The 20,444-nt window shown below is 37.1% G+C and overlaps 4 protein-coding genes across 5 annotated transcripts; 3 read left to right on the forward strand and 1 right to left on the reverse strand.

Moving 5' to 3' along the window:
* Window positions 1–437: 437 nt before the first annotated feature.
* LOC121741544 (protein ACTIVITY OF BC1 COMPLEX KINASE 7, chloroplastic-like) lies at window positions 438–7,243 on the reverse strand. The gene is made up of 17 exons (XM_042134367.1): window positions 3,910–7,243; window positions 3,680–3,823; window positions 3,480–3,611; window positions 3,209–3,296; window positions 3,038–3,131; window positions 2,865–2,958; window positions 2,653–2,707; window positions 2,467–2,558; window positions 2,206–2,376; window positions 2,079–2,135; window positions 1,895–1,978; window positions 1,599–1,683; window positions 1,320–1,381; window positions 1,166–1,240; window positions 967–1,071; window positions 740–881; window positions 438–662 (listed from the first exon to the last, which is right to left on the reverse strand). Exons 1-17 carry the CDS (start codon window positions 4,459–4,461, stop codon window positions 589–591), a joined length of 2,106 nt encoding a protein of 701 aa, XP_041990301.1. The 5' UTR covers window positions 4,462–7,243; the 3' UTR covers window positions 438–588.
* A 1,455-nt stretch (window positions 7,244–8,698) lies between these two features.
* Window positions 8,699–10,632, forward strand: LOC121742234 (nitrile-specifier protein 5-like). The gene is made up of 2 exons (XM_042135320.1): window positions 8,699–8,825; window positions 9,553–10,632. The coding sequence occupies exons 1-2, from the start codon at window positions 8,796–8,798 to the stop codon at window positions 10,483–10,485; spliced, it is 963 nt and encodes a 320-aa protein (XP_041991254.1). The 5' UTR covers window positions 8,699–8,795; the 3' UTR covers window positions 10,486–10,632.
* Window positions 10,633–10,851: 219 nt separating this feature from the next.
* LOC121742235 lies at window positions 10,852–13,087 on the forward strand. Of its 2 annotated transcripts, XM_042135321.1 has the most exons (5): window positions 10,856–11,021; window positions 11,129–11,221; window positions 12,225–12,295; window positions 12,399–12,461; window positions 12,524–13,087. In XM_042135321.1, exons 1-5 carry the CDS (start codon window positions 10,946–10,948, stop codon window positions 12,785–12,787), a joined length of 567 nt encoding a protein of 188 aa, XP_041991255.1. In that variant the 5' UTR covers window positions 10,856–10,945; the 3' UTR covers window positions 12,788–13,087. The 2 variants fall into 2 exon arrangements, with proteins under 2 accessions (XP_041991256.1, XP_041991255.1); XM_042135322.1 differs by lacking the exon at window positions 11,129–11,221 and having other exon boundaries at window positions 10,852–11,021.
* Window positions 13,088–13,693: 606 nt separating this feature from the next.
* On the forward strand, window positions 13,694–14,218 carry LOC121810858. The gene has a single exon (XM_042211574.1). It carries the CDS (start codon window positions 13,694–13,696, stop codon window positions 14,216–14,218), a length of 525 nt encoding a protein of 174 aa, XP_042067508.1.
* Window positions 14,219–20,444: the final 6,226 nt, after the last annotated feature.

Consider the following 20,444-nt stretch of genomic DNA (forward strand, 5'->3'; position numbering starts at 1 on the left):
TGTTGGGATGAACAATTGCAGAAACAATGTGCCTAATGTTTTTTTTTGCAGACACATGTGCTTAGAATGAAGCCAAGAAATGGAAAGATTCATTGCTAGCTTTAGAAAATGAAAGAAAAATATTGTAATAGATTAGTAGATTCAACGGCAGGCTCTTTAAAGGTGTTTCGAAACTTTCTCAAGAAGTTAGAATTTTATTGAACAATACTCAAAATAAAATAAAGAAATAAAAGTTACTTCATCTCTCCATTTTCTCAAAATGACCAAAAGGGTAAGCAAAATAGCTTCACATTTTCCCTCCAAAAAGGTAAAATTGTCCTTTCATCAAACTGTCACTTTAGATTAGTATAGATATCTGAATTGCTACTAAACAATTACCGAATTAAACTGAGAATTTACAATTCTAAAAACAACTACAATAATTAAATCATGCAACATTGACCAACCAAAAGAATGTTATAAATCATCATCCAGCACAACTATTCATCTATTTGTATAAATCTAACAATATGTATGAAAAATATATGTAAGTATAATTCCTCGTAATGCGACTTTACAATAAATTTGTACACAAGGATGGATCAAACATCATATCATTTTCTCAAATTTGTCAAGCCTTTTCACCCTTTGCATAGATGTGATGAGCAGAGTGAGGAAAACACCTACATTTCAAAGAATCATACATAAACAGATGAACTCATTGAGCAAAACAGAGGTTTCATGGCTCTTGAGAGCTCACCTGCAACGACGAAAGATCCATTTGCTATAGCTTCACTGCCTTGATTGACGAACGCGACGCCAAGATTCAAGAAGGTGCCTCCACAGACTGTGTACATAGTTGCCATTTGCAGTATGGTTGCTTTCCGAGCTGCTCTCTCCGACTGCAAAGGTTCACTAGTAGTGTCAAAACACAGAATCGAGCCCAAGTTGGTTCGTCCCTACACAAAGAGGGAGAGAGATAATAACCTCCAGTACTCGGACTCTGAGCTTCAAATCTCCGGATTCAAGCTGTTTCACGATGTCTTCTATGCGTTGGATCCGGTAAGGCATGGAGATCGTCGTTGATCTTGCCTAGACCAGTACAAAAGTTGAAATTTTTGGAAAAGAAATCAGAGTGTTTTGAGTATTTTCCTTTACAAATGAGAACATGAAGGAAGTTTCATACATCATCAGCTTGTTTCCTTATTTCTTGAACGAGCCGTGGTCCAGTTGGGCGTTGCTGTCTCAAGTCTAGGAGCTCCTGCACACGTTATACATACCGTATGAATGATCTTGACGCGTGTTTTACATAGTTGAGGAGATCAGCAGAAGTAACGAACCTGAGCGTATGGTGCAGCAATCTTTGGGAAGGAAAATTCCGGATTCAGAGTGTATCCAATGCCTGCAGCAGAAGAATCTCTGTTAACCAAGCGAAATGTTCAAGAAATCACGAAGCTCATGCTCAAACTTTGAAGTTCTTGCAACTTTGGGCGTATCAAGCTCTACACGAGCAAGATAAGTAGTCGTTTATCTGAAAAAAAGGCTCTCAATAGCCGTGGCTAGCTTGTAACAAGCCAGTTTTCGCCTTTGTCTTCCTATTCAAGAGCACAAGCACTTGCCTTCGAGTGTTGAAAACGCCCTCAGCACGAACGTGAAGGTGGAGGGAAACCGGAAGGGCTGGTCCGTTGCTATTGCAAATAGATCCTGCGAAAGAGAAACAAGAATCTTGAGCAACAATATGATCTTATTTATTCCTCCCTACTGCTCCACCATTGCTCTGAGTTATCTGTCAATTTTCTCTATAAAAGTAGACATCATGCTAAAATTGGCCAAATTTCTGTGTATGTAGCAATTATTGGTAAAAGAAAGAAGAGTACTTTTTTTCAAGTGATGGATTAGGAAAAAGGAAACATACCTCACCAATTGCAGAAAGAGTTTGCTGCTGATCTGGTCTTTGATTCAACAAATTATCCAAGAAGAACTGTACTGTTTTCCTGACCTATCCACATATTGTTTTCATGAAAATGTGATAATCAGAAATGCCAACGTACTCGATTTTCCTATTTGACATAAATCAACCATTGCTTTAAATAGCATACCGATGTCATGTCTCCTGTGGGCTGAAGTGCACCAAGATCTATGAGACCTTGCATCACCTGCACGGACATGTTACGCAAAAATCCCATTTTGCACGACAGTAGGTAAATGATCTAGCAAGAAACAAACCTTTTTTGCATCCTTCTCATAAACGGAATAGAAAAGATCCAACAGCCGCTCCCTTGTGAAGCTCTTGATCTCTCCCATCATGCCAAAGTCATAGTATATGAGGGCTTCATCGACATCAATGGCAAGATTTCCCGGGTGCGGATCAGCATGAAAGAAACCAGTCTTTAGTATCTGAAATGGTTGCCACAATGCAGGGAGTTATGCAGAGAGTTGAAAAGGAAAAAAAGAGGAAAATTTGAAAATTGGCAGCGAGAGGATTACTTGAATCAAGTAGGCTTCAATAGCACGCGAAGAAATTCTAGATCGACTGTAACCACGCCCGTCTATCAGATCCACCTGATTTATCTTAATTCCTGATTGAAATGATAAATGTCAACACACATACATGAGATTGAGGTGACATGGATTTTTAGAGGGAGGTATGAATGTAAAATGAGAGTAATATACCAGGAACATACTCCAATGTCAGCACTTTCATTGCTGTATAATCCCAGTACACCATCTGGAATGAGAAAGAACTATATCCATAGTGAACAACATAACGAACATTGAAACACATTCGAGGAAAAAGATTGGTTTTTAGGCAATGGACCAAAAGTGAGGAAACATGAATTGATTGTATGAATAATATAGCAAAGCTATGAAAGGAGGAAACATACAGGAACTCGGACCCACTTTATATTTCTAAAGTCACGACGAAATCTATCAGCATTCTTTCCTTCATTAACATAATCGATTTCCTCATACAAGATCCTGAAATTACCGAGAATCAATGAATGAAACATGCCACATTTGGTAGTAAACTTATGGTACGTTTTTCTGTGTAGCTTACTTTGCACATTCTTCGTATATTCCGACCCAATCCCTTGTCGGGCCACCAAGAGTTTCACTCTTTTGGAAGTACTCAGCAATTAGCTTTAGATTTTCTGAAGAACGAGAGTGTTACACACATAACGAGTAGCAAAGCTACTTTATCTGATATTATTGAGTAGCTAGCACTCACTAAGATCAATATCGAAGAGCTTCTTTAGCCCCGGTCTTTGGACTTTTACCACCACCGTCTCTTCGTTATGCAAGATAGCTCTGTGCACCTATCAAGACAATCAGCACGGCATGTGAAAATGTGTAATTTTTTTGAAATTTTCTTGATTTTGTAGTTATGTATTGGAACTGGTATGAACAGAAATTCCCTTCAACCCTATTCGTTGCCACCAAACTGCTTCGTTTCACTTCTAGTGTAGACAAAATCGAGACAAGAGAGGAAAATGTAAAGCAAACAGCTGACCAAGGCTAGCAGCAGCTATAGGGAGGTCTTCAAACTCCTTGTATAACATATAAAGAGGGGCACCCAATTCCTTTTCTATGAAGGTCTTTGCTTTGCTTGGTGAAAATGCCGGTACTCTATCCTGAATCACGAGCCAAATAAATTCGACATGCTCAATCGTGAGGGGAGAGATGAACTTGTAAATGGTACCTGCAGCTTAGCAAGCTCATCAACAAATTCTTTTGGAAACAGATCAGATCTCGTTGAGGATAATTGGCCAAGCTTGATGAAAGTCGGGCCAAGTTGCAGCACACATTCCCTTAACCACGAGGCAGTTTTTCGTCTCCTCTCCACCTGTGCTTATACATATATGCATCATGAATCCAATCTGATTACTAGAAAATGATTATGTTATATGTTAACCAATCAACCAACTCCACCTGCTTATCCTCGGAGAAGCCTCCAGTGTACGTCCACTTGGCATTGTCCAAGTAAACATGCGCACGAAGGGAAAGAACAAAGGACCACACATCTATACTCCTCTGGACAGAGTTGTAGTTCTCATTTGCCCAACTGAAGCCTTCATCCGAAGGCAAAACTTTCAGCCCTTCAATAGGCGGAAGCACGCTGGTTCTTGATGTTTTCGGGGGACTCTTCACGAGCTTCCCACTATTTACATTCCTCGTAGAGCCATTCACACCCTGTGATGGACTAACGGACACTGATTTTTCCTTCATGAGCTCAGTCGTTGGCACCATTTTAGTTGCTCGCCCGTTTGTACCAACTTTTGTGGATAACTCTGTCTGCTGCATAGAGACTTGCAACCTACAGAGCTTTCGGGTTTTGAAAAGGGCGTACACATCTTTGTCAAATCTTGAGAGGTCATGGTTTGATATGTTTCCTGAGAAACTAATATCTTCTCCTAATCTTCCTTGATTTGTCCGGTCCCCTACGCGGTAACCACAGCTAAAGGAAGCTAGAATTGCAGCCATTAAGGGTTTAATGCCTCCAACAAAGCAAAATATTTGATCAAACAAAGTGTTAAAAATGAAAGATTGCAATTAGAATCAATTGCTCAGATTAGATGATTAACATAATAGTGTGTAATTAATGATCTTATAATGTACATTGTCTCCTACACCCTACTTAAAGGGTCCTCTATACAATTGAAAGATCTATCCCATTCAATACAAATTAACAGTGTTCTCTTCTCTCTAATATGTCGATTACACCATTTACTACTGATGATGTAAGTGTGAAGGAAGAAGCAGGCCACGATGTGGTGAACACGGATGAAGAAACCAGTGGGGTAGAAGAAGTCGAAGGAATTGACCCCGACACAGGGGGGTACATTCTTCCATACCGGGCCAATAGGGGAGTTCCGCCAAAAAGATATACCCCATAGAGGATTATCAGGAAGGCTCGCTACTCTGTGGCTTGCCTAGTTACGAGTCATCTGTCAGAAATGGCTCAAGCATTTGAGAAGGCACTGTATGAGGAGGAAGAGATTCCACAATCATGGGAAGAGGCTATGCGGCATAAGCACTGGAGAGAGGCAATGCAAAAGAAAATAGATGCACTGATCCGGAACAATACTTGGGAAACGTGCATCTTACCCAAAGGGAAGCGGCCTGTAGGATGTCGATGGGTCTTCATTATCAAGAGGAGACCAGATGGCTCAGTTGAGAGGTACAAAGCATGGCTAGTCGCGAAGGGCTATACCTAGACATATGTGGTAGATTATTCAGAAACTTTCTCCCCAGTGGCCAAGATAAACACAATTCGAGTCTTATTGTCTGTGGCGGCAAATAAAGATTGGCCACTGCATCAATTCGATGTGACGCTTCATAGTGAGCTAAAAAAGGAAGAAGAGGTATATACGGAGGCCCCTCCAGGATTCGCAGCAGACTTCAAGATAGGAGAAGGATGTAGGCTGAAAAAGACTTTAAATGGGTTGAAGCAGTCCCCAAGAGTATGGTTTTTCGCCGGGGCAATGATTAGTTATGGATACAAACAGAGCAACTCTGATCATACTCTGTTTCTGAAAAAGAGAGGGGATAAAATCACTTGCTTAATCATATATGTCGATGACATGATTATCACAGGTGACGACTTGGAAGAGATTGAGAACTTGAAGAGGAATCTGTTTCAGGAGTTTGAGATAAAGGACTTAGGGGATCTCAAGTTCTTCCTTGGGATCGAGGTGTTGAGATCATAGAGAGGGATCTTTTTGAGACAGAGAAAATATATTCTGGACATTCTTGCAGAAACGGGGCTCCTAGAGTGTAAACCGGCAGATACGCCTATAGCAGTTTATCATGGATTGCAGATTAATGATAAAGCCGAGTTGACCGATCGAGGTCGATATCAGGGACTAGATGGAAAGCTCATCTACCTATCGCATACTAGGCCAGACATTGCCTACGCCATAGGGATCATGAGTCAGTTCATGCATAAACCACAGATGGATCATATGGAGGCAACGCTCAGGATTTGTCGATATCTGAAGGGGACAACAGGGCATGGAGTGTTATTTTCTAAAAATGGGAACCTTGAGATTCATGGATACACGGATGCTGATTGGGTGGGGAATCCGAATGATAGGAAGTCCACCGCGGGGTATTTTACCTTTGTTGGAGGTAACTTGGTAACTTGGAGAAGTAAAAACAAAAAGTGGTGGCTCTTTCTAGTGCTGATGCAGAGTTTCGTGGTATCAAAAGTGGACTAACTGAGATAATGTGGCTAAGAAGGTTGATGAAGGAACTTGGTCTCTTTCCATGAAAGAAGTGTAGACTATACTGTGATAACAAGGCCGCCATAAGCATTTCAGAAAACCCGGTTCAATACGATCGGACCAAACATGTCGAGGTGGACAAACACTTTATCAAAGAAAACATTGAAAGGGGAATTGTTGAGCTACCATTTGTTCGCTCAGAAGATCAACTTGCCGACATGTTGACGAAGACAGCCAATACAAGAGCTTTTGAATATGCTTTTTGCAAATTGAGTATTGGAGACCCCACCACTCAATTTGAGTGGGAGTGTTAGAAAAAGAAAGATTGCAATTAGAATCAATTGCTCAAATTAGATGATTGACATAATATTGTGTAATTAATGATCTTACCATGTACATTGTCTCCTACACCCTACTTAAAGGGTCATCTATACAATTGAAAATTTTATCCCATTCAATACAAATTAACAGTGTTCTCTTCTCTCCAATATGTCGATTACACCATTTAACACAAAGTAACCACAAACAATACTTAGTCTAAAATGTCTAAAACAGAATATACTACTAAGCAAATTAGTGCTTCAAGTTGCAACACAAAATGCCCCGATCACAACCAAGGCAAAGCAAAACAGTCCCAAATTTTCTTCTTGTGAGGCACAATCAACATTTGATTACCATGATAGCAAGAACTCTACAAATATAATAACATGTGTAAACTATACTAAATGATAAAAACAATCACCATATAAAGGAAGAAATTACAGCTCAAATGGTGTCTAAATTCATCACAGAATCAAGCTAAAATGCCCAATTCTAATAAAAGGAATCAGTAAAAATCCAACCTTTTTCAGCATAAACCAATGAAGGGAAGAAATTACAGCTCGCAGCTCAAAATTCTTGAAAGAAAGAAAAATGAAGGGATCACGCAATCTCCAGAACTTTGCACTACGCTTTGCTTTGAAAGAGCAACCACTACTAAAACGTTGGACTCATATTGCGTTTGTGGGCTCTTCATTGGTCGGAATTGCATCTGACGTGTTGTGTTTTACTCCTCATAGTGAAAATCCAAATCGTGATTGATATTTGATGCATAGATTCTTTACGTTATTTAAGCCTTGCTTGAAAATACCCAATAACCCAATTCTTAATTTTTTTTCGTCAGTATTATCTGTCACTCAATTCTTGATTTTGGTTAGACCAGCATTTTTGGTGAATAACGACTTTTATGATAAATTTTATTTCTTGTATAAAAATCAATGTAATAATAGTACAAAATAATTATACAAATTGTATAGCATAATATAAAATTATTAAAATTCTCATAAATATAAATACTACTATATGTTTCTCCTTCCATCAATAAAAGTCACTCATTGTTTTGTTACTGAGTGCATTTTTTATTAGTGAGAAACATATATTTTCTCTGGTCTTAATTAGATATCCCATACTTGATTGATGCAATTTTAAGAAGTTATTCAACTTTACGAAGTAAAATGGATAGAAAAAGTTAGTGGGTATTAGTCATACTTTCATATATTAATTTTATAATAATTGTGAGAATAAGTTCATAAGAATGCGGAATCCGCTTACTAAAAATAATAAAAATAAAACAATATTTATTGGAGATCGTTTAAATAAGGAAATAAGAGACATTTAATTGAGGTTCATATTTACTGTTTAGACTTTATATAAGTTATAGTTGAGCCAATTTTGTCCAACTTACAAAGACACTGGATTTCAAAGAGCTCTTATTAAAAAAAACTTAGACCAAAATGAATTGGCCCATATCTTCAATAAAGACCAGACGAAAAAATCATTAAGGCAGCCCAAATGAAAAGAATATAATAAAACCTAAGACAATCATAAACTTTATATTGTGCTCTAAAAAGGTTAATTGCTTGCATTACTAAGCAACCTAATCACCCATTTATTATACGACGAAGGCAGTTCCATGCACGACAATAAACCCCACCAAATATTATTATTAAGTGACATCCCTTTCTTACTTTTATTTTCATCAAATTCAATTGAAAACAAAACTCTCAATCATTAAAAAATTAAAACATAGGTTGGTCATCACATCAAAATATTAGGTTGCTGAGGTGAGTGACTACGTAAGTTAATTGGATTATTAATATAATTAATTTCTTCGACCTTAAAAATTACTCCAGTATATGCCACATATAATAGAATACTATATGGCATAATTAAGTGCATTATTCTCTCATTGATCTTTTTTTTATTTCGTAGTAATATTATTATACATTTGTCAAAATACTTCAAACTACCAAAAACAAATTATTTTCAAAGATAAAATTTACTAAAATAATGAAGACTATATGATGAGTTACAATTTGGGCCAAAAATGTAATTTAAAAAATGGTTTTCAACTGAAAATGTTTTGGAGTTCTTCTTTATTAATTTATTTTAATTTAATTTAAATGAAATAAGACACTCAATTTACCACTCCACTTAAATTAAAATGAAATAAGACACTCAATTTACCACTCCACTATTAAAGAAGTGTCAGCTTTGCTCTTAAAAGCTCGTCTCTCAGTCTGCTGCGAAAAGCGAACAGTTGAATCTCCGAGCATGGCTCTTCCACAAGGCAAATGGATCAAGGTTTTTCCCTTTTTTTGCGTTTAATTTTTCCTTTATTTTATTTACAAGTTTTAGAAGAATTGCGTTTTTGGATTCCTAAAGAATTACTTTATGATTTTTGAATTTTTTTCAGAAACCTGTTGTGACATGAGATTCTAGTTTTTTATATTTTTTTCTGGAAAATTGTTAGCTCTGTTTCGGCCTTCAATAATTTCTTGTTTCTGGGTAGATAACGATGGCTTCTGATTCTGCGGAAAATCACATAGGTTTTGATTTGTTGTTAGGTTTGTAAATGATGGGATTTTCTCTTGACTGGAAATGTGTAAATTTTATTTATGTACTTTCATGGTTTTAGGGTAAGAAATTGTAAAACTCGAAATTGGGTAACTTTACTCTTTTTAGTTTTTACCCTTAGCAATTGCACAGAAAATGGATCAACTAAAGAATTTGCTTTGAGAATAAGTGTAAAATAGGCAATTTGATGTTAATTCTGTAATAGTAGGATTATGGAATCGTGGTTTTGTGGAAAAGTGTGTTTGGAGTAATGATCTGACGTTTCACAACTTTAAAATTTGGAAGTATGTTTGGATGACTGCAGATTTTCATATTGTATGGCAGAAAACTCACTATAGTCATGATAAAATGCAGCTAAACTTGAATAAAAAGATAGTACTTCAAATTAAATGATTTGTATTTACATTGATTTCAATAAAAGTTGGTTTATTACAAGTGATTCCATCATTTGCAGCTGGAGCAAAATGGGGCAGGGCCTGGTGCAAGAAGCTCTCACGCCGTTGCTGTTGTTGGGAACAAGGCGTATGCATTCGGGGGTGAGTTCTCGCCCCGAGTCCCCGTGGACAACCACCTCTACGTGTTCGATCTCACTACCCGGACATGGAAGGTGGCCGATGCCAAGGGCGACATCCCTCCCCCTCGCGTTGGCGTGACAATGGCCTCCATTGCTGAGACCATCTACTTCTTCGGAGGTAGGGACGCCACACATAAGGAGCTAAACGAGTTCTACTCCTTCGACACAGCCACGGACACGTGGACCCTCCTCTTGTCCGGCCCCCCTCACCGGAGCTACCACTCGATGACGGCTGATGGGAGACGCGTGTACGTTTTTGGAGGGTGCGGGGATGCGGGAAGGCTTAACGATCTGTGGGCCTACGATGTTGTGGATAGGAAGTGGATCGGGTTTCCCCTACCCAGGGAGAAGTGCAAGCCGAGGGGCGGCCCGGGGCTGGCTTCGGTTCAAGGAAAGATTTGGGTTGTGTATGGGTTCTCTGGCGAGGAGCTGGACGATGTTCACTGCTTCGACCCAAGAGCAGGGAGATGGAGCTGCGTGGAGACGTCGGGCGAGAAACCGACTCCTCGGAGCATGTTTTCAAGTGTAGGTATAGGGAAGTATATCTTCATTCATGGTGGAGAGATTGATCCAAGTGATTTAGGTCATCTTGGAGCAGGTAAGTTCTCCAAAGATGTGTATGCTTTGGACACTGAGACAAAGGAATGGAAGCGTTGGGACAGCGACGAGCCGGGTTTGGCTCCCGGGGAGCGAGGTTGGTGTGCCTATTCCGGTGGCTGGTGCGATGGGCGCCCTGGGTTGCTGGTGTACGGTGGCAATTCGCCAAGCAACGACCGGCTTGACGATATCTTCTTCTTCACTCCTAGCATTTGATGGGACCCTAAACCCATGGTTCTTGTAATTAGATTTCTTAATTTCACTGTGTGGTGTGTGAAAATTTGGTAGGATTAGATGATGACTGGTTGTTTTGAGGGATCCTTTTGTTCGTATTTGCTATAGCCCTTCGGGGCGTTTTCTATATTGATTCGTGTTTCGTTTCATCAATAATTGGAGTAGAATGCTCATCCCTAAACCCAAGATAACAACAAAGACCGAGTAGTATTTTTAAGTTCCACACCAATCTCACATACAAAATCGATCCAAAAGTTCAAGAAATTTTAAGACGATTACGTAATAAGTATACTATTTTAATTTAAAAAATTAACTATGTTAAGCCCAATAGTAGAACATTATTAGCATAAAGCCCAAATAATATCTACCCACTTTCTCGCTCGCTCGCTCGCCTCTCTTCATCGCCTACTCTCCCTCTCTTTCTCTCCTCTGCACAGTTTCAATGGCGGAACACAGTAGTAAAGACCTCTTGGAGCTGGAGGCCAAGCGAGGCGGCGTCTCTTCCACCTCAAACTTAGGTAGCAGAATCCATTTCTCAACTGATCTATATTCCTTTCTCTCTCTTCAGCTTTCTTGTTTTGCCTTCTTAATGCTCAGCCAAGATTTGCGTGCGCCAATTTTGCAGAATCACTCTTTGTATGCAAGAAAGATCCCACCTTTACTCCTTCTGATGCTTCTCGTCAGAAGCCCACCATGGCTCCTCTGCCCAAGAGCCAATGTATTGAATGATAAGCCCTTTGTGTTTTCTTGGAAATTATCGGCTGTCTTGTTTTTAATCAATAATTCACTTCAGATTGTTGGTGTATTGCCCAAAATTGTAGAAAATATCATTGCAAAATTGCTGCCTTTGCTTCTGTTGTTGACTTTTAACATTCAGAAATCAAGCTCATGTTTTGGGAAAATAAGTTAATTGATGTTTTTAATTAATAATTTACTTCAGGTTGTTGGTGTAGTGTGATGCTTGTAGAAAATCTCATTGCAAAAATGGTGTGTTTGCTTCTGTTGTAGATTTTTAACATTGTTTAATAAAGCAAGCTCATGTTTTGTGAGGATAGGTTGATTCATGTTTTTACTCTGATTATACCAAACACAAAAACTTAGACAAGCTGTTTAGGGTTATGGGTAGCTGCTTTAGGTTTGATCTTAAGTTTCTTGACAACTTATCATCAGATTGTTAGTTTAATGCTCCACCTTTGATTGTGTGATCCGGGTGCTGCAAAAAATGGCATTGCTTGATATGTAGACTTCATGTAATAGGCAATTAATACAAATCAGTTGCATATGATGATGAATTTGATCTGTTTGAGCCTTGAGGTGAGGTACCTATTATAATATGTGGGGCTGAAAAACCGGCAATACTTTTATGCATGGAGATGTATAGATTTGAATGGAAGAGGCTGTTGATCCAACCAGTTGCATGTGATGAAGTGATTTGCTGAAGTTGTTAGTTTTGAGACAAGGGGCCTATTATGTTCACCGGGTGCTGAACACCAGCATTTTTTTGCATGTATAAACGTCTTGTATCGTATGAGGTTTGATTTGTCATCGAAGTTCATCTGGCCGGGGTTCTTGTTTCTTTAAGTGTTTCTACCATTAGATGATTGCATTCTTGACTATTTTGTTTGCTAATTGTGCAACATGTGGTTTCAATAACTGAACTTGTGTGTCCTTGGGTGAAATCTGGTTCAATAGTAATGGGGGAAGTCTCTTGCTACTTGCAGTTCTGGGAAAGGTGAAAGACTTCTTAGGAGTTTTATCAGAATCGAACAAGAAACTGATGGAGGATGCAAAGGCACGATCTTGCTTCCCTTTCTAGTTTCTACCTTTTATACTATTTGATTGTTAGTTTCTCAAACACGAGCTCTGACCGTGGTTCCTGCATCTACTAAATGCAGGAACGCCCCGAAAACTATGACATTGAAGTGATCAGCGGAGACGAGTCTAAATACATCGAGATGGTACTACTGTGTTAAAGTTTGAGACTTTATGGTTATATTTTCTTACTTAATCTTGTTGACAGGATCTGATGTTGGGTATTGCTGATCTTCACACCCCGGAGGCAGTTGCTGCAGCCGAGTCTGCAATGGCCGGTTATCAGCCACCAGCTCGTCTGGAGGAGAGCAGCAGTGGATCAGAAGACGAAGATAGCAGTGATGACGAAGAAGACAGGAATCACAAATCAGATTCTGAAGCCGGCTCAGAATCTGCGAAGCTCAGGTTGAAGGCAGGAGATTCTTCATGTCGAGAATCGAAGAAACGGAAGGCCAAAATCATCGAGCTTTAGGATTCACATTGGCGAAATTTGCACAAAAGTCTCAAGAATTGACATTGTTTCAGCTATGGTTTTTGGTGATGCTGAGTATTAAGCATTTGGTTTGATCATTTATGCTTTAATTTTGAGTCATAATATTTCTTATATATATAGTATCTAGGATTATCGACGAACTTCTTCATTTGTCCGACTCTACGGTGTTGTAGCTCCGCCCCAACTAAGTAGATGATATCTATGTTGAAGTTATATGACATAAAAATGATCTAAATTTTGTATTCTTATCATGTTTTATTTATTTATCTTCTCTGCTAACACGTACTAATTTTTTAAATTGTCAAAATTAATAGAGTTCAACCAACCAAATTGAAAATTTGAAAGTCTAAAACGCCGGTACTAAGACATTTATTATAAGTGTGTGTCGGTTGGAGTTTTGACTATCTTTTACCCTAAATCAATACTACCATCTTTTATTTAATAAATAATACTAGTATTATTGACCATCTTTATAATGTATATTATCTAATTAATGCAAAATATAAATATATAACGGTAACAAAATATTGTTTATGGGAACTAATTTGTTAGTAGTATCTATGGGACGATTTAATCCTCTAAATTTCTAAATATACCCAGATCCCATTATGACTATGATAATTTATTAGTTCCCTTTTACTATGATAATAAAAAAAATCCCTATTTATTGAAAAAAAAGGGAAGAAAATTTCCTCCTAAGTCATTTTATCCCAATAAAAAGAAAAACTGTCTGCTTCTCCTAAGTCCTAAGTCATTGTTAATTAAACCCAATTTCTACTCCAAAATACTTTATACAAACCATTGAATATATATCACTTCACCTGCCACAATTAAAATTGCAACCAAAAGTCTTCGCTCACTACATTCTCTCTCTCAAAAAAAATCATGTCTCATTACGATATTGATCAAATGAAAAACCATTCAGACAGATTCAAATATCTCAAGAAGATCACTCAAATCCTCCTCCCACTCTCTCTTCTCACTCTCTTCCTCTCTCACTCCTCTCTCACACCTCTCTTTCTCCAATCCTATGACTATCTCTACTCCAATTTCAACTTCAACTTCAAATTCAAGCTCTTCACATACACAACTGAGAGGAACTGCATCTTCCTCTTATGCAATGGGATTCTTGTTTTCATCATACAATCATCCGGCCTCATTAGCAAGATCACCAGCTCGAGAACTCGGGCTGAGAAAAGGGGTGTTGAGAAAGTAGATATTCTTGAAGAAAAAATCAACCTTGATGCAGATTTAGTTGAAGAAGATTTGCACATGGAAAAATGGGATAAATGTGATGATGATGATGATGATGATGATGATGAAGACGATGAAGGGATTGATAGAGAAGAGTTGAAAAGGAAATGCGAAGATTTTATCAAGAAAGTGAAGATGGAAATTCAAAGTGCATGAAATCAATTCAATAGTCTATATATGTAGCAATTGATTTTGTTTTTTCTTTATTGGTATTCTATATGAATCTCGGTATTTCTCGATTTTCATATTATTTTATTTCATTAGTTCACGTCAACACTGTATAATCATTACTTATATAGATTAAATAATTCAATAATTGTAGAAGGAGTGAACGAAATTATACTAAAAGTGCAATAATAAACAGGGAGGAACTTTCAAGGGCTGGGACCGTCTGTTAGGGTAGAATTGGTAGATAGAGATGAAATAAAACAATATTATTAGGGCCCCCCTTCATAAAGATTTATTAATGTTCATTTTTTGTAGTTAATAGTATTTGTTATAGGAAATTTAATATGAGTTGGGATTAAGATTGATTTTGAAAAGCAGTTGAATGATATTAAAATTTTGGTATTGAGAATCCTCAATAGAAAAGACAGCCATAGTTGGGAAATTAAGCGAGTGTGGTATATGTGGGAATATACGTACATGCCTTAGCTTGTTAGGTTAAATGTGATGCAATTCAACTCCATTAATATTTGAATAGTAGTAGTAGTAGCTTTTAAAAAATTGAATGATAAAGCTTTGCATATTTATACAATAATGAATAAACAATTTATACAACAATTAATAGTTGCAAAAATAAAACCATATGAAAACACATCTAACAGGGGGAATATCAAGTCTTAAATTAATTACTACTTGTAGCAAATATTTCTAAGATTAGCAAAAGTAAATTTGAGCTGTTAAATTGATTTTTTTTTATATAATAGTACTCCTATCAACGACCAAATTTGTCTGAATTTGGGACACCATATTCAAGTTGATAGAATCCAAATTCACAAGTTGTTATATTATAAAACTATACTCCCTCTATCCCACAAAAATATATGGATGTGTGATATGACACGGAAATTAAAACAAAATTAGTAAAATAAAAGAGAGAAGAGAGATAGTTAAAATCATTGTTTTAAAAACCGGACCGGCAAGCGAACCGGCGACGTTACTGGTTCAAGGTTCAACCTGTCCAACCGGTCGAACCACCGGTCTAACCGTTTTACTGTTGCAAATATATATAAAAATATATTAAATTTAGTAAATAATTTACAATTAATAATATATCACAAAACATTAAACCTTATAGATAATTAGCGATGTATAAATATAAATAATATTAAAATTTAGTAAATATATTCAAATATATATTTAATATTAGTTAGTCTAGATAAAAAATTTAATATTTCATGTATTAAAATAGCTAATATTTATATTAATTTAAGAAAATTTATTTCGTAAAATAATATATAATTAAATACGAATTAAGTACTTATTAATTAGTTTAGATAAGATTATTCATTAATGTCAATAGCTATGGTATATAAATTAAGTATGTAATATAAAAAAATTATTTATAGTACATAATGAATCTTATATGGTACTAATAATAATATAGGTGGTAAGTAGAGCATCATTAAAATATAAAGGATGATAATTATATATATTATAATTAACAATTATATTAAAGAATAATAAAATTAAAATGAATTATTAGTTTTTGTAGATAAAATTAATGGTTAATGTATAAAAATATTTAATGTTTAAATTGTTTAATGAGCCTATGTAGTGGAGTGGTAGAGGTTTTCTTAACTAGAAGAGAGGTCATGAGTTCAACCTCTACCAACAACAAATTTTAAAAAATTTTGAAAAAAAATTAGAAAACCGGTTTCCGGTTCACGGTCCAACCGGTCCGACCGGCTTGTTCCACCGGTTCACGGCGGTTCAATGCAGTGGTGGTTTAAAGGGGTGAACCGGAGCGGAATACGACCGCGAACCGGCCGGTCCGGTCCGATTTTTAAAACATTGGTTAAAATAGTGTTAATGGGTAGTGGAACCCCATTATTATTAGTGTTTTGATTGTGGTATAAGTTATAAATAAATTGATGTATAAAAATAATAAATTGGGATAACTTTTCATATTTGGAAATGCCCATAATTTTATGGGACATGTGAAAATGAAAACTTTATATATTTTTGTGGACTGCAGGAGTATATAGCTAAACTATAATGGGGCAATTTAAAAGTAGTAACAAATATACGAAATAATATAGTAAAATATATGTATAGACTTAATTAATTTATTGTGATGTTTGTAGTAATGTGTTCTATACCCCCTGTTTTTTTTATTGTCTCCTCTATTTTTAATTGGGCTAACTTCACCACTTAGAAAATCCCAAAAGGTAATTCCATGATTTAAAGATCCAATAAATAAAATTGGCCCATTATTTACTAGTTAGAAGAGCCCAAAAGGTAATTCCATTATTTCAAGATCCAATAACTAAAATTGGCCCAATTTAATTATTTTATAGTAGTACTAATAGTAGTAGTACTCTTATTTTAAAACAACCTACTAATATTTTTCACTAAAAATTCTCCCTTGTTTATAATATGCTAATGATAGTGATTTTGATCTACTAAAAATTCTCCCTTGTTTATAATATGCTAATGATAGTGATTTTGTTCAATAAATCACATGTGGTGGAATTGTTGATATATCATGGTGTTTGAATTTCGGTCCGTGTAAGTTTTGGCACAAAATGGTGAATATAAGATGACAATCTCTTAGATGATTAGGACACATCAAACAGTACATATTTTGGCTATATATTGATTTACAAAGTTCTGTTTTTTTTGCAATTTATGATGAAGAACTTTCCTTGTAATTTTGTGGGGAAGAATTTGCCCAAATCAAATGCAGAACCCTTTTTCTTTTAGAGCATCCGCAGCGGTGCTCGTGCCGACGGACGACGTCCGTGCCGCTGGCACGGCACAGCCCTGTTCGCCGCTGGCACGGCGCTGCTCGATGCATCGAGCACGTTCGTGCCAGCGAGTAGCTGACGTGGCATTTCCTGATTGGCCAACGGCAATGCCGTTGGCAATTTCTTTCTTTTAAAAAATATTTTCACACTTCCCAAAAAATTATATCTCTTTTCTCCCCACTTTTAATTTATTTTACAAATTTTCACCTAAAATTCACATTTTCATCTATGAATACCCCCACTTCCACATAAAAAATTTCACACCACACAACACAACACAATTCTCATCTAAATTCTCTCATCTTCTCTTATCAATTCTCAATCTTTCACTCATACTTACAAAAAAAATGTCTGGCTCCGACGATCACCCCTCCGACTCCTGCGGTTGGAACCACGAATGGTTCGGCTCACAACCATTTCCTAGTCCGGAAACGCAATCTTCGGTCCCTCCTCAAACCCAAGGTTCTCAAGTTCCGGGTCGCTACCGGCCTTACCCGGTGGACGACCAAGATGCCTCCGATGGGCGATACGGGTGGGCAACCAAACCCAGATCGGGAGGGAGCGGCGGCGGCTCTCAAACTCCTCCTCTTCCTACTCCTCGTGGTGTCAGCACCCCGTACACTCCGGCGGAGATGGATCAATTATTCAAAGCCTATTTGATTATCTCTGAAGATCCGGAGATAGGCACGAACCAAAGCGGGGATAGGTTTTGGTGCCGCGTCTCTCGCCGATACAATGAAAACCGCCCGGCTGGAACCATCGAGCGCAATGAGAGTATGGTGCGCAATGCCATATTCAGAGCCAACGAAGAAATCCAAAAGTTCCAGGGGTATTACCTCCAGGAAGAGCGATCGGCGGGGAGCGGTAGGAGCGAGCTCGACATCATCAGTGCCGCCTTGGCGACCTACCAATCCATAAATTACAAACCGTTCAAGTACCTCAACGCTTGGCATGAGGTGCGTGTGCATCCGAAGTATAGGGGAGGCGTATCATCCTCCTCCAGCTCCTCCAGCAAACGGTCGAGGTCGGTATCCCTATTCGACGCCGGAGAGGATGAGGTGGCTAGCCAGCTCGCCGAAGCTAATTTGGGTAGCCCCGACGCCGGCCCGAGCAGTTCCCAACGCCGGCCGCAAGGAAGGGAGAAGGCGGCGACTCCATCCGCCCCCGCTCCCGCTCCCTTTGTGCCACCTCAACCCCCCACCAACTCATTGTGGACCCTTTTGGCCCAACTCAATTTGGCCGATAGGTCAAATATGACCCCCGAGCAACTTGATTCACATTTGGCAATGATACGGGGTCTCCGAAGAACATTGGACATTGGGGATAGGGCCAGAGGAATAGTCTTCCACGGGAGGTATTTTTAGCCTTTAATTATGTATTTTTTATTTTTTAGGGTTTTAATTATGTAATTTTAAATTTTTAGTATTTTAATTATGTAATTTTTAATTTTTTTGTAATTTGTAATAGTATTCCGGATATTTTAATGCATTTTAATATTGTGAAAATGTTTTTATTTGAATTGAATAATAGAATAGTGGGACCCTTGAGCATGTCCTTGCGGAAGAGCATGGATGTGGGTGTTGTGTTCTTGCCTAAGAGCATGGAGTAAAAAGTAATAAAAGTGGGTCCGGGCCCACATCCGTGCTCTTTGGCAAGAGCACGAATGTGGATGCTCTTATGCTCTCATGCATTAGACCACTAAGACACAAGCAGAAATATATATATATATATATACTCTATAGGGATATATATATATATATATACTCTATAGGGATATATCTATATATATATATATAGGGATATATATCCATATATATATATATATATATATATATATATAGCGTTATTCTCCTATTCATCCTTTAGATCATTTATTCTTCTTAATATGGGCCGTTAGATCTCATTCATCAACGGTCCATATGATCTGCATTATTACACTATAATGGTGCATTATTAGTCGGTGTGCATTATTCAATTGAAAAGCTGCATTATTACACTATAATGGTGCATTATTCAACTGAAAATCTGCATTATTAAATGACACGTGGCACCAATCTAACCGTCGGATGACAAAATCGTGGGGCTGAGATTAAAAAGAACAAAGAACAAAAGATACAAAAGGAAATGAATACATCCCTATATACATAGAGTCCCATTATTCACAAATCCACTCTTAAAGACCGAACCACCGAACCATACCAAATTAGGGTTTTTAGATCTAGTTTTTTATGGATGAGAGACACAAATTTATCAATTATTTTCGCCTTCATCACGAGCCTCTTTTAATTCATCCGAAGGTAAATAAGTCATACTAACATGTTACGAAGATTTAACTTCATTCCAGTAGGATTATTACTTCATTCCAGTACGTAAATGCGGTTTCGCCGTCGCGTGCCGTTCTTTCTCTCTACAATATCTATCACCACCGCCACAAAGCTGATATGGTGTAATAAACACATGGAATGATGTAATAAATTATTGGAATGAAGTACGTGTAAAAGCATTTGAAGTCCTACTGGAATGAAGTAAAAATCTTATCCAATGAAGTAATAATGTTTCTGAATGAAGTAATAAACGCACTTGAATAAATTGCATTTTTAATGTAAATAAAGTAAAAACTCAGGTCAATGAATTCAAATGAAACATATGTTGAATCATTTCAAAACCTACTGGAAGAAAGTAAAAACATGTTGTAGTTTCAAGGTATTACGTACGGAATGAAGTAATAAACCTATACAATGAAGTAAAATGGGCTTGTAATGAATACCGAAAAATTTACACAGCAGCACATCTCATAAAAAAAAACTAGATCTAATGGCCCAGATTTAATCTCTAGTTCGGTCTTTAAAATTGGTTCGACATTGATCACAACTCTATTTATATATATATATATATATATATATATATATATATATATATATATATATATATATATATATATATATATATATATATATATTTGAGAAGTAATGCCTTTTGATTCTGCAGTCGCATTGAGCTAGGAGAGTAGTCGGAGTAGTCTCTGTCTCTACTTACATATACATGTGTGTGTATTAATTTGTTTCGTTTCCTAAATCCTTTTGTGTTCACCATGTATCTCCTTGTTTCTTTATTTTGTTTCACTTGATTATAATCACCTGCTGAGAGATTATAATCTTTAATTTATGCAAAAAAAAGCTGTATATGTGTGTATATATATATGTAACATTTTATCTTGGGGATTAATATTAGTGTTGGACTGATGCTCGATATTAGGTGCATGCGTTGTTACTCTGATCAATCGTAAGTCAACATAATCATTAAATTTAATCACGATGTATTATAACTCCATATATAGACTTAAATATTTCAAAACTTTTGCTATGGGTTGTGAATCAATTTTCTCTGTCAATTTGACTCTTGTATATTTG

The sequence above is a fragment of the Salvia splendens genome, chromosome 7, assembly GCF_004379255.2.
Source record: "Salvia splendens isolate huo1 chromosome 7, SspV2, whole genome shotgun sequence".
Taxonomy (NCBI): domain Eukaryota; kingdom Viridiplantae; phylum Streptophyta; class Magnoliopsida; order Lamiales; family Lamiaceae; genus Salvia; species Salvia splendens.

Excerpts from the sequence above, each read along its gene's own strand:
- LOC121741544 (XM_042134367.1), bottom strand. The coding sequence starts at position 4,461 with ATGGCTGCAATTCTAGCTTCCTTTAGCTGTGGTTACCGCGTAGGGGAC. Across the intron at positions 3,297-3,479 it reads CTAGCCTTGGTCAGCTGTTT|GTGCACAGAGCTATCTTGCA; the intron begins GCTTTACATTTT and ends TTGTCTTGATAG. Across the intron at positions 3,132-3,208 it reads GCTCTTCGATATTGATCTTA|AAAATCTAAAGCTAATTGCT; the intron begins GTGAGTGCTAGC and ends CTCGTTCTTCAG.
- LOC121742234 (XM_042135320.1), top strand. The coding sequence starts at position 8,796 with ATGGCTCTTCCACAAGGCAAATGGATCAAG. Across the intron at positions 8,826-9,552 it reads CACAAGGCAAATGGATCAAG|CTGGAGCAAAATGGGGCAGG; the intron begins GTTTTTCCCTTT and ends CATCATTTGCAG.
- LOC121742235 (XM_042135321.1), top strand. The coding sequence starts at position 10,946 with ATGGCGGAACACAGTAGTAAAGACCTCTTGGAGCTGGAGGCCAAGCGA. Across the intron at positions 11,022-11,128 it reads CTCTTCCACCTCAAACTTAG|AATCACTCTTTGTATGCAAG; the intron begins GTAGCAGAATCC and ends CCAATTTTGCAG. Across the intron at positions 12,296-12,398 it reads AACTGATGGAGGATGCAAAG|GAACGCCCCGAAAACTATGA; the intron begins GCACGATCTTGC and ends TACTAAATGCAG.
- LOC121810858 (XM_042211574.1), top strand. The coding sequence starts at position 13,694 with ATGTCTCATTACGATATTGATCAAATGAAAAACCATTCAGACAGATTC.